Source organism: Panicum hallii, chromosome 3 (genome assembly GCF_002211085.1).
Source record: "Panicum hallii strain FIL2 chromosome 3, PHallii_v3.1, whole genome shotgun sequence".
NCBI lineage: Eukaryota > Viridiplantae > Streptophyta > Magnoliopsida > Poales > Poaceae > Panicum > Panicum hallii.
The window spans coordinates 3,068,701-3,082,193 of NC_038044.1; the positions used below are offsets into that span (position 1 = coordinate 3,068,701).

At 40.4% G+C, this 13,493-nt stretch overlaps 2 protein-coding genes across 2 annotated transcripts; one reads left to right on the top strand and one right to left on the bottom strand.

Annotated features, from left to right (window-relative positions):
- The first annotated feature begins 1,072 nt into the window (after window positions 1-1,072).
- LOC112884946 (probable L-ascorbate peroxidase 6, chloroplastic/mitochondrial) lies at window positions 1,073-5,180 on the top strand. The gene is made up of 11 exons (XM_025950593.1): window positions 1,073-1,257; window positions 1,347-1,463; window positions 1,881-2,001; window positions 2,075-2,175; window positions 2,273-2,360; window positions 3,548-3,615; window positions 3,695-3,781; window positions 4,306-4,380; window positions 4,453-4,530; window positions 4,619-4,723; window positions 4,812-5,180. The coding sequence occupies exons 1-11, from the start codon at window positions 1,174-1,176 to the stop codon at window positions 4,827-4,829; spliced, it is 942 nt and encodes a 313-aa protein (XP_025806378.1). The 5' UTR covers window positions 1,073-1,173; the 3' UTR covers window positions 4,830-5,180.
- A 321-nt stretch (window positions 5,181-5,501) lies between these two features.
- Window positions 5,502-13,274, bottom strand: LOC112884944 (dynamin-like protein ARC5). Its single transcript, XM_025950591.1, has 17 exons — window positions 12,814-13,274; window positions 12,111-12,275; window positions 11,872-11,994; window positions 11,407-11,628; window positions 10,177-10,310; window positions 10,002-10,094; window positions 9,738-9,801; window positions 9,529-9,577; window positions 9,350-9,432; window positions 8,701-8,858; window positions 8,240-8,300; window positions 7,806-7,868; window positions 7,616-7,716; window positions 6,636-6,693; window positions 6,249-6,560; window positions 5,968-6,132; window positions 5,502-5,878 (listed from the first exon to the last, which is right to left on the bottom strand). The coding sequence occupies exons 1-17, from the start codon at window positions 13,165-13,167 to the stop codon at window positions 5,810-5,812; spliced, it is 2,274 nt and encodes a 757-aa protein (XP_025806376.1). The 5' UTR covers window positions 13,168-13,274; the 3' UTR covers window positions 5,502-5,809.
- Window positions 13,275-13,493: the final 219 nt, after the last annotated feature.

Sequence of the window (13,493 nt, forward strand, 5' to 3'; positions counted from 1 at the left end):
TTGCAATGAATCTATGTTTGAACATTCATTCTCACCTGCAAAATGTGAAATAGGCGTCTTGAATAATTATTATTTACATAGCGCTGGCTAGAATTTCAACTCAAGGCCTATTTGTAATACTCCCTTTGTTTTTATTTATATATCGTATTAGGTTTGTCTTAAGTTAAATTTAGCTAATTTTGACTAAGTCTATAGAAAAATATAGCAACAACTACACTACCCAATTTATACACTATCACCGTATATTTTATGGTGGATTCAATGAATAAATTTGGTATTGTAAATGTTATTATTTTTATAAAGTTGGTTAAATAAATTTGACTTAAGACAAATCTAATTAGATATGTATGTAAATAAAAATAGAGGAGTACCGCTTACTTTGCTCAGAGTGTTGACGCGTGCAGCGGAAGCAGGTTAACGACCTTCTCGTGCATGCACTTTTTCAGGCACCCTCCTCGTGCAACTTTGCGTGGAGGTGATTCACTGTGTTTTTTTTTCTTATAAAGAAATATAGATTCACCGGTTATCGGCGGTACAGTGACACTTGTTGAGCGTAAACATGCAAAAGGGTTTCTTCCATCGAAACGGAACGCGCCACTGATCAGCAAGCGGGTGCGCGGGCAGCTTACGCAACATATCAAGACACAAATCATAACTAGTGATCCTTGTTAGTTGAGTAAAATTCATAAAATTAAACGTAGGTTTGATCAGAGTATCCAAAAGGAAAAGGCTTGCATTGTATTTTAACTTACACTACGCCACATGATCAGTGTAGTATAGAAAATGAACAGCTTGTATTTTAACTTACGCCGTGCCCTAGATGAATTTTAGGGCCGGTCAGATCTCACTATCAGGTACCATTTTACACTACGCCACACGGTCTGCATCTCGCTTCTTGCTTGGTTGGGCATCGCCAGTTCAGGCGACAGGGTAGCCATGGGATTGGAGAATGAGCGCTACTTGGTTTAGTTCAATCGGCTTGACCGCTTGAGATTAGGGAGGGAGACTGCAAGGTGGGCCCATTGAGTCAGTGGGATTTCAGCGCCGATGTCTCGAGGGTTTCCTTTCTCTCTTTTTCCCTATTGGTCCACCATTCCGTTCCTTTCCCCACCTACGCGGGCCAAGTAGCCACCGCAGCCTAAACCCCTCCTCACCCCCGCCGCCGGCGCCGACATGGCCGTCCACCACCTCCTCCGCCGCGGGGTCTCCGGCGGGTCCCCGCTCCACCAGCTCCGCGGCCGCCTCCTCGCCTCCCAGGTACTGGCGGCTCCTCCCCTCCGCTCGCCCATTGTTCTTGCGGTCACACTGGTTCTTGATTCTGCTGTCTTTTCTTCCCGGCGGCGCAGGAGCTCGGGTGGCGTCAGTTGAGCTCGGCAGCGGCGGGGGAAGCGGCAGCCGAGCTGAGGGGCGCGCGGGAGGACGTCAAGCAGCTGCTCAAGACCACCTCCTGCCATCCCATCCTGGTACGGTATTGCTCCTCGTGCAAAATCTGCGGCTCCCTGTGGTTGGAGCAGACAAGTGATTGCGTTGGGATTTCCTTATTTATCCATCTAGCTGTGAAGAAATTCTGCATCTGTACAAAAGTTTAAGTTTTTTCTTATTTTTCGTGCAACTGCTGAACCAATACTGCAACATTTTGTTCTGGCTATATGTTTACTCAACTAACCACACAACTGTTTGTGCAAGAGAATAGGTTTTCAAATTATAGTAGTTCTGCAGATGTACTGATCTGTTTATGCTAGACTAGATCAATGTTGGTCTTTGTTCTTTTGTGTGCACTTTGCTGTTTTCCATCTTCTCAATTCAGCATTAGATGATTCCGGCATTCCACCTTTCAGTTGCTTGCATACGATTTTGTGATGAGTTATCTTGTGGTACAGGTTCGATTGGGGTGGCATGATGCTGGTACCTATGACAAGAACATTGCAGAGTGGCCCAAGTGCGGCGGAGCTAATGGTAGCTTGAGATTTGAAATCGAGTTAAAGCATGGGGCTAATGCTGGTAGTGCTTCTCCTCCGTCGATCATCTGTAGGTTCATGATGAAGGGCCATTCTTACATATAGTTTCGCGACAGGTCTTGTGAATGCTTTGAAGCTGGTCCAGCCGATCAAGGATAAGTTTTCAGGTGTCACATATGCAGATCTGTTTCAGCTTGCCAGCGCCACAGCCATTGAGGTCCTTTAAATCGCTCCTGCGTACTGATTAAGTGACGATCATTCATAAAGTGCTTCTTGTTGATAATGACTGGTGGTTTTGATTTCTTTCATTTCAGGAAGCAGGTGGCCCCAAAATTCCCATGATCTATGGAAGGGTTGACATTACGGCCCCTGAACAATGCCCACCAGAGGGGAGGCTTCCTGGTCAGTAAATAATGGATTTTGGACCGATCTTACTTCCTATGCCAATTATGGTTTGAGTCTGACTCAGAATCTAGAGAGCCCAGAACGCAGTCAGAATCTTAGGTTGCCACTTTAGTTTCATTTAATCTAAGCATATTGTTGCAATCATTGCTTAGTGATAGAAACACTGAATCACTATCTAATTTGGTTACCTCTAGTTGTTCTCAGACTTCCACCACATAGCAAACTTTCAGCTAACTCCCTGGTTAAAACATTGATAAACTATCTTTTATTAAATCAATACCGAATTTAAACGCATGTTTGACTTGTGTTTGACTTGCTTAGTTGTTTACAAAAGCTTAGAATCTCAGTACTCTGGCAGCCTTCAACAAATTACTATGACAAAAGTTTATGATTCATATCGCAGAAAATATACTGTGTCCTGGACATCATCCACTTCAAGCTAAGACAAATCTTATCAGATTTATTTCACCTGATGCTTATTTGTCTGCAATGTGCAAATTTGGCACACCAAATTAAAACACAAACAAAATACTGATGCGCTTTTGCAAGTAGAGGACCCAGATACAGCATATACTTCCCTGCTAACTTCTAATGGTATACCTTATCATCACAGTATCAGTCTTTTCTTTTCTCTCTAGTAGTGTTTGTTGGGTTCTTTGCAATGCCTCCAAATTCAGCCTTCTGAGATTGGTAGGACAGATTAATCCATATATTTCTTGAATATTAGTAAGATTGGTGGGTAGAAACAAGCTAAAGCAGTAGAACATTGAACAGTATTATGTGAGATATAAAACAAGTCCTTTTTAAAATTACCATTGTAAGGTCTACAGTCTGGTCAAATCACATGACTATTACGCAGAATGCACAAGATAAATTGTTCTAACTGCCCACAACCTACAATGTGACAGATATTGAGAAGCTGCACCACATGGAATGGAATCATGTTCATACAGTTGTCTTTTGGTCATAGAATAGGTCACTGCATGTTACCTTCCTAAGCATTGCAATGTTTTCAAACACCCCAATCTGGTGGTTCCTGATTGATTTCTTCCTATGTCATAATTATTTAACTTTGAAAGTTATACATTGTCTCTACTGCCTTACCTCTTTGGTGTACCAATGTTTTATTTGTACAGAAGATTTTATTCCAAGGTTACTCATATTTTTATTTCCTTGCACAACAGCTGCTGGCCCACCTTCACCCGCGGAACATTTACGTGAAGTATTTTATAGAATGGGCCTGAACGACAAGGTGTGCACAGAATGCTGTGTTCGAATTAAACATGGCAGAATTCTGGATTTGCTACTCACAATTATTTTGTACTCTGTAGGAAATTGTTGCACTGTCAGGAGCTCATACACTTGGACGGGCAAGACCAGAGCGTAGTGGCTGGGGAAAACCAGAAACAAAATACACTGTATGTAACTTACAGCTTTAAGCATGTGTTGTCTATTGATTTTTTTTATTATTATTGCATCTGCATGACTGCATGTCTGCCCTTCATAATTACCATTAGGCAGTGAATTATAAGTGTAACCAATATTTTTGACTCATGCTAGTTACTTTCGCTTTGGCTGTCCCTTAAAATGTACAGACTGGTCCTTGCATGCATGCTTGCTGCATAAGCACCATGTTTTGATCACCTGTTCGACTGTTCGTGCTGATTTCTGATAAGACATGCTTGACTAATCTCTTCCCTGGAAATTGCTTTTCACTATGTGGTGCATCTTAGATTGGATGCCCTATATAAGTATCATTACTGCAAGCTTTTCTTTATACAGACCTTGTCTCTATTTTCTCCATTATTATTCTGTAAATATGATCTTTCTGTGTGCAGTACCTAATACTAGCATCTACACTTTCATAAAGTTCTTGCTGAGTGGTGCTGAGATTGGTGTATCTCCCTTTTTTAATTAATTGTTTTTTTGTTTGATATGCCAGAAAGATGGACCTGGTGCACCTGGGGGGCAGTCTTGGACATCTCAGTGGCTCAAGTTTGACAACAGCTATTTCAAGGTAGGCTACCTAATTTGCTCTAGGGATGTCATCAATCATGTAGCATAGCAGTAACTTGGGCATAAAATTCAGGATGTCAGAGAAAGGCGGGATCAAGACCTTCTAGTTCTGCCTACCGATGCTGTGCTATTTGAGGACTCCTCATTCAAGGTTTGTGAAGGTTCTTATGTTGCAAGAAACTGCACATCTCTAGCTTATACTCTGAACCAAGTCTCATGATGACTTCTCATGCTTGAAGGTCTATGCTGAAAAATATGCCGAGGACCAGGATGCTTTTTTCAAGGACTACGCTGAAGCTCATGCTAAATTAAGCAATCTTGGGGCAAAGTTTGACCCACCAAAGGTAAGAATTAAGACAATTCCCATTCTTGAGAGGTACAGAATAATTATATTGTTAGGTTATGTAACATGGTATTCATTGAATGTTGCAGGGTATCTCACTTGAGTAGTTATAGCATCGGCTGCAGTTGAAATGCATTTGGCGAGCAAACAAAACAAGGATCTGTTAATTGTGAGCAACCATATTCGAAGACTTTGCTCACAGAACTTGTTCTGGTTGTACGAGGGCTCCATTTCGACTCACTGATTAAAGAAGTTGTTGTTCCCAGCATGTCCATTTTGAGTTGTGTGCTGTACTAGGAATAAAAGCAGCATCAGTCAACACTGTTTTGGATGTTGCATGGTACTGCATTGAGCTTACCCAAAAAATCAGGTTCCCACAGAATTGAAGCAATTATTTTCCTTCTGCGTGACCTGTTTATCATTTAGGCAAAGTTACATGTGTACTCTGCGGCACTCAATTTTTCATGTTATATGCGATGAATATTCTGCTCCGAAGATGTCAACTCATGTCCCTCTTGGACGTCCATGAAACAGCCTGAATCATGTCTAGCAATCTCGCTATAGCATACCCTCCAGCAGAAACGCATTTCCAACTGGGATTGGAGCTTCCTGTTCTTGCTCTCAACCTATTTACTACATGGAGCCAACGTTACCAGTTCACTTCAATAACAAATCATCTCTTCTACGACAGCAAACTGCAGTTGCTAAGCAACAGCTCATATTTAAAAACTCGATAAGGGATACATCATTTTATTTTATTGGCCATATGGAAAATCATGTACTAACATCATACATTAAGACATAGGAAGTCTTCATAGTTAGAACACCCCACCTAGCCAACCCGACCATAAAACCCAGGTGTTATAGTGGGAGGGGTGGGGACATTTATCCTTGGTCCAACATTCATATTTACAACTTTAAAGGTACAACAAGAAGTCACACTATTACAGCATAGAAACACTCTACCTGGACTGACCTACTGCCTAGCAAACTATTGCTCAATTCTACTTCTTAATTATGCAAACTATTGCATAGAAACACTCTACCTGGAGTCCTTGCCTAGCAAACTACTCAATTCTGGACGGACCTACTCCCTAACACGAAGAGAATTGAGCTTCTTATTTATCTCCCCAAACTTCTCCTTTAAACGCTTGATCTGAATCCAGCAAAAGAATAGTAATTATTCCCAATGATCTTAACATGGTAGTATTAAAAACTGCTCGATTTTAAAAGAAAGAAGCGTACCCGCTTCACTTCGATCTCCAGCTCTCGCTTCTTCTGCCCTAGCGACTGCCGCAGCTGAGTGACATCAAAGATGCTATCAAGTTCATCCTCGAAAGCTGATTCAAGGTCTTGTCTTAGAAGCGCAGGTAATTTGTCGACAATCGGCATGAGGAGAAAGCAATTGAACTGCAGTTTCGCAATGAGCCAAAGCATTTAGCCATAAACAAAGAAAAAGAAACAGCATAGTAAGAAAAATCTGATGAAGCAGTGCATAAACAAGTTGTCTTTTGGATGAGGGGAACCTTCAGTTCAGTGGTGACAAGAAAGTGCTCTCTGATCCCGTGGAAAATCTGGTGAACCAATGCATAGACAAGTCTTTCAGATGAGGGAACCAGCTTTCTGTTCCAGAGTGTGCTGTCCAACAGATCGACCAGCCTTGTCTCTGGTACAGCACCCGATGAATTTGTGTCTGAAGAATGATTAGACTTTGAGTCGGTCTTTGCCCTGTCCTGTCTGTTGTCATTCAACCCAGGAAACTGCTCGTGCAGTGTATTTACTAATAGTTGCTCCGGTGCAACAAATGAATCGAGGAAGTGTCGCAACCCAGCGCGGTTCTGCATTCAATAGAGCAAAACGTTAAGCATGCTGATAGAACATATTCAAAATTTCTAATGTTTAAATAAGTGCACCTTGTTGTGAAGGGACCAAGTGACATAACGAGTGGTACTCTCCAAATCTTCCATACACCTGCATTTGGACATTTGAGTATGCAAAGAAATAAAAATCTATATGGCCATGTAGCGTTTGACACATAGGATTATAGCCCATAGGAGGATGTCAGTACAAATACAATTGATAAGATCTAGCAGTTATGACTAAAGAGTAAGGAGCAAATATGAACAGCTACAAAAACCTCAGCAGTAGATATTTCTCATAGCAGCTGTATTTAGTTCTTTCACTAATTCACTTAGATGAAAACACAAATACCTCAAATAACTGATTACAACAAATGCTCATGGACAAGATTTAATATCAACAGTCAGATAGAGGCAAAAGTTATCATGGTTAGAATTGGGATATCCACTCTCTACATTTGCATTTCATTGATGAGTGTGGTTCTAATCATCATGATTAGTTCACAAATGCCTTCAATAGAGATAATCACTAGACCAAATGGCTCTGTCATTCCATAAGTGTTTTGAAACATAATGACTTTGTGTTCTAATGTGTCAATTCACTCGTCACCAGTGTTATGAGTGGTAGGTGGACAATTAGATAAGAAACTAGAACTGAAATGAAGCATAGACCTTTCCATCAAATGCTATTCCATTCAATCCTAAAGCATACCTGTCAGTTTGAATGGAAACTGGAAAGTGACAACTGCATAACTAGGTAAATCAGCAGAACAGCATTTTTAGCATTTCATAGATACAGCCAAGTAGCCAAGCTATGTTCTCAAAAGAGGTCCATAGATAGCACAAGTACTGTTGATGACAAGAAATGTTTGAAAATGTATCTACAGTTTCAAATCAAAGGTGCTAGGTACAAGATTCCAATATGGAAGGATTGCCTTAGCACAGATAACTGTATTTTGAGTTTTGAATAGAGTGCACAGAAGCAAATAAACAAGAAAGCCTTTCATAAGTATCAGAATCAGGAAGGTTATTACCTTTCTCGACATGATTGCTCAGTGGATTCAACAAACCTCCTGAATGCCGCTTGGACACGCCTTACAAGTACTTCATGGCCACTAAAGCGCTCACCATCTTTCTGTAGAGGTCCATCAAGAGTATTGTGTAAATCTTTTCAAAATAAAAGAAAAACCCTATAATTTGGATTACTTAAGGACAAGTTAGTACCTCCAACAGATAAACAGAGATTGGGATCAGCCTCTTCAGTATGTACAAAAGCCTAAAACCCAACTGCATTAAGAATAGGTGACAGATATTAATCTCAGAAACATAGTAAGCAGATAGATCTAAATGGAGTGGAATAGAGAAATAAAAAAAAGGCCTTTCATATAAAAATGCCAAGATCACAGCTTATCTAACCACAAACAGAGTAGCTCAACTATTAGAATTATTTTGTTTAACATACTACGCTATGTAATGATATCAATTGTTTAGTAGGGAATATTTGGCACAAGAAGCCTAAATAAGAAGATGCATCTATCATAAAAAAGATTGATGCAGGTTTCTGGAACCATAATCATACAAAAGTATCACAAATATCATGAAGAGATCTAAATGGTGGGTCATTAATGAGCCCACACTGAGGCAACAAGCTCACCAACCTGGTGAAGGAATGGCTCAAATGTGTCACGTGCTTTTGCCACAGCAATTACACAAGCAGTCCTAACAAAACCACAAATTGTTCAGATTGAAATATATTGTGCAAATGTATTATTTCTGAATGAAGCGTGTCCTTACTTATATCCAGGTCAGGAAAATTAACTAAAGTCAGGTTATGAACATTAAATTTTATACAAGTCTACAATATTAGCAATTAGAATGTCCAATATAGGAAGAAACCATAAAAACCTGAAAGAAATAAATTTAGACTAACATAACTTAAATTAACAACTCCTTGGATCACATTTTTAAATTTTGATGGAATTCTTGTCAACATAATGATCCTACCCCTTAGCACGAACCTACAAGATCCTATTAAATCCTACAAGATTTAGATTTATGTACCATTGATGTCATTTTACCAGGATCCCTATCATGATGATAACCTTAAGAAAGAGAGTACCTGGAGTAGTTTGTCCCGTCATGAATATCCTCAACACCACAAGCATTGACAATTTCCTCCCTAGTTATTGGAGGGCACTTGATACTACCAACTACCAGACGAAATTCAGCCATTGCCCGATGGTATTGTGCACCACCATAAAGCCGCATTCCAGCATTCTGCAAGCAAGCTCATTTTGAAACATGTCAAATATGAATTAAAAGTGCCATAAGATAATTATAAGATATACATCTGTGGCCAAGGTACAGTAGTATATGGTGCATGTGAAACAAAGAATTAATAAGACTAGCTTTTTTTTTCACGAATACACAGGAGAGCTGCATATCATTACACTAATACAACTAGCTGAGTAGTGGGGACAAAATATGTTTACCCTTTGGTTTCTGTAGAAAAGAAATGCTTAATGTTAAAAGGGTGGTAAAAAGTCATGGGGGTCAAGACTCAAGTATCTTAAATCAACACCCACTCCTTACTGCTAACTGACTAAAGGTTTGTCAGGAAACCCTCCAGGAAAGCATGTTCAACACAATCACATCAGACTCTGTGTGTAGCAGGGAAGTTCAGCTCCTTTAAACACTATATGCTTAAACTAAGACAGACTGACTAGTCATGATGCATCTTCAATACAAAAACCAAAAACAGAACTTACTGGCATCATCTTGTTCGGGAGCTGAAAATTCTCACTTCCAGTAAATGTTCCTCCATTGATCCTCTCGTTAATTAAAGTTTCTCCTGTGGTCCAACAGTTTTAAAAAGTGATAACAAAGTAGAATGTAGCAATGACCTCAAGACCACCAGAAAACCACTAACGGGAGATAAAACACTCACCAAATTTATCAGGAGGTGCCACCACCATGCCTTTCAATAGCAAAGATAGCTGAAACGAGATAATACAGCATCAATTTTAAGTTTATCTGAAGCAGCTTTCAATTTCTGAATACAAAAGTCTAAGCCATTCGTGGAATCAAATGATGTGAAGCAAGAAGATTGTGTCATCTAAGAAATGTAGTGTCTGCCTTATAATGTGTTACGAGCACCTTGGTCAAAAATGAGTCATGGAATAGCTGAGCTTTCTCCTTCAGTTTGGCTTCGTCCAGATCACTGTTCAGATGTAGGATATCAACATAAATCATGCATCTTGAATAACAAATATATTTTCATGAGCATGCAAAGACAGCCACATAAGGAAGAACGTAAGGCGGCTTTCCTACAAAGCTTTGAGCTTCAGAAATACCAGATAACTTACTAAAGGGAAGAATCCATATAATTTAGGGAACATGGACAATGAACTAAGAAATAACCTGATTTCTTGACTGATTTCATGCAATTTCCTTGTTGCATTTCGATGCTCCTTCTCAAGAAGTGGAATGATCAGTGGAACACTCTCAATATACCTTTCAATAATAAGAACATCATTTGTATTATTTCACAAGAAAGATTAAAAAAATATGCTGTACAGTTAATACACAAGAATACCTCTTCCTCAGCAACTCTTCCAAAAACAATCTCAAGTTACCCACTCCGATTCTTTCTTTCTCCTCTGTTGTAAGTGACCTTCCTAACTTGTCTTCAATAGATGTAATATCTTCAGACTCTCTTGATGAGATGGCCTTCACGACAACATAGTAAAAGAAAAAATTAGCGGCTTTATGGAAAAGCTACCTGCTTTTTTATACATAAGAGAAAGGCCCAAATTTGGATATATGATGGGCCAATGCTCACAAAAAGGCTATTAAAACACATACATGGTGTTCTGTAGTTCAGTTAGAACATTTCATATGTTACTAAAGCAGTTTTTTTCCTTATATATTATTCCATCCATTCAGAATATTTTGAGTTTAGGATTAAAAGTTGTGCGGGAGTTCATCACAGCATATGTTATAAAATAAAGGGAGGTTATGTACAGAGAATGAAATAAACTACAAACTGGCAACATGATGTAATCTAGACAATGGAAACAATAAAACTTGTTTTTTTTTGTGAGACAGTACTTTCAAAATATAATTTTTTTAAAAGCTTTTCACTAATATATTACTGTGAACACTGATGATCAACATTAGTTATTGGATATTGTCTTGTTAAAAGAGTCACATACTCAAACATTTCATTGATCTTACAAATAGTAATCATAAATCCAACAGTAGCACACATATTTCCAAAATTGAAAGTGTTCTCATTTACATTCTTGACCCCCACAGGAAGTACAACCCTTTCTGTTAGTCATAGATTATTCCTGGAGGTGTCTTTACCCTATAAAAAAGAGATAGAAAAGGGCACATGCCATAGGAATGGCATCTTGTAGTGGAGTCAGAGAAGCTTCAAAAGTCAAACCAACATGTCTTATATATTTGAACTAAAAGAATCAGTACTTAAATTAAAAAAGTGCCGAAATTACTACTCTATAGCTTCCATAAGTAAACTAGACTCCCTAAAATGCTATTAGAAATTACAGGTTTTCAGCTACTTGTAATTCTCTTGAAAGGGAAATAACATCACACTTTACACATTTGCTCTTGAATTTAACCTGATTGTTTTGTCAGGCGCATAATGAAATCAGATGATCGGTTGGTTTGCTTGTGCAGAGGGAGAAAACTCAAGGTCTACTTAATACTAGAGTTCAAGCATGTCTAAACATTATATAACTTGACACTTCACAGGCTGAAGCACAAAGATCAAAAGAACTTGGGTGGCACTGGCTTGTGATACCTTCTTAAACTCTTCATTTGATCTGAACACCGCTTCATGGCAAGAACCAACTCTACCAGAAGGTACTGATGTGAAAAAGGGAGAATCTCCCAATAAAGAAACATCTAGCACACAAGTCGGTGGGTGAAGAAACACTTCAACATCAGAGGGTCGGGCAAATTGTGGTATTTTAGTGTCCAATTTTGTGGAAACTATAACAGTCCTTGCGAGATCAGGATCTACCTGCAGTACCAAAAGGAAACAAAATACTTTGCTTTTAGTGGAAACAATCTATCAGTTAGATAAGGATTGTGCAAAGTCAAGCTCCGGTTGAAGAGTTAACATTCAGGAAAGTAATGTTGTCTTCTTTTTTATGTATGGCAACCCAATAAGTGAGTATAGCTGGTGAAAAATTATGCAAAATATCATAGTGTTATAGAGTCATAGAGGACTTATGCATATAAGAAGATAAGTTAAAGAACCAACCTGCATCACCACTCCCCGTGTAGTTGCATTACTCCAATCACTACAATCTTCAAGGCACAGTATAATGGTCTCTTTATGCTGGATTTTAGCACGAACGAGGCTCTCAACAGCAGAAGCCTGGCTCTGCAGGTTGCAAAGATTACCAAGTTTGTGCAGTTTCAGTGAGGAATCAAAGGCACTGGATAAAATAAGTAACGTAAACCGATAGAGAGACCAAGGTAAAAAAAAAAAACAAGTACCTGCAAAACTCGGTTTTTACGGCCAGGAGCTGGAAGAATGAGGCCTGGAGTGTCAATAATAGTGAGATTGGGGCAATGCTTGTATTCTACCTTTACTATGATTTCCTTGTCTGAAAATTGGCAAGGGTCATTCTCCAGCCTCATGTTTTCAGCTTCAATATATGCCTGAAAGTAGTTGAGCTTATAAATTGTGTCATCATGCTACAGAAAATTTGGAGGAATATTAAATCATCAAATGCAACAGTGGTCCAACCTTCTTGACATTACCATTGAACAATATGAAGGGGAAAAAGGAAAAAAAATATTTATTCCTGGTTAATCAAACAATATAATGCAGCTGTTGCGTGTTCAACTTTGTGTATGCTCAATGACTTCATAAACTGTGTATAAAGCTGATGCTCTGTGGTACTTGTTCTATATAACTCCTTGTAGCAATCATAATCTTAGTTAGCAGGCCAGTCCGGATGCCAACATCAGCAGACAATTCTCAAAATCATAGAAGCACACAAGGCGTGTTGGGTAAACCCCATCCTCCCCAATCAGTTGTCAGTTTGATTAAACCCCTTCTTCGTCAGTACATGACACCGGCAATGACACAAACACATGTGGTGCATTGCAATCTACAGACACGGATAAAAGCATACAGAACACCAGGCAGCGCCATTTCCACAAACGCGCGCGCGCCATCACCGATCCTACGCACCTGGATGTCGGCGAGCGGCATGGGGCGACCTGCGACCCCGGCGTCTTCATCCTCGTCCCCGGGGCCGGCGAGCAGGCGGCACTGCGGCGCGTCGCAGCGCGGGTTGAAGCGGAGGTGGAGCGCGACGGGGCGGCGCGTCTTGGTCCCGCCCCCGACGTGGTTGAACTGGAACCCCATGAGCGCCTCGACCAGCGCGCTCTTGCCGTCCGTCTGGTGGCCAACCACGACGACGGCCGGCACACCAGCGGCGCCGCCCAGCTCGGCCGCCAGCGCCTGCAGCTCGTTGTACGCCTCGTAGAGGAGCTCCCGCGCCTCCTCCTCCGCGTCCGCCGGCAAAAGCGATGGCGTCGCCATTGGGTTGGTGGGGATGGGTTTCGTGGGGGTTTTGGAGGGGAGCGGGGTGGAGTGGGGGATACGGAGGGGGAGAGAGGTTCAAGCGTCGGCAGTGCGGGAAAGACGAAAGGCCCCCCGTGCGTTATCTCCCTCGTTGTTGTTCTTTGTTTTTTTCTCCTCACGAGCCAAACATTTTTTTTTCTTGGAAACATTAGTCACTCGTGTCTGTAGTGTTAGTGTGTTGTACTACCTGATAAAGATTTCTTGGCGACTCGAACGCATCTCGCCAAAACCAAAACTCAAAAGGTTTTTCTTTTTAAAAGATAAACTCAAAAGGTTTGTTGTGC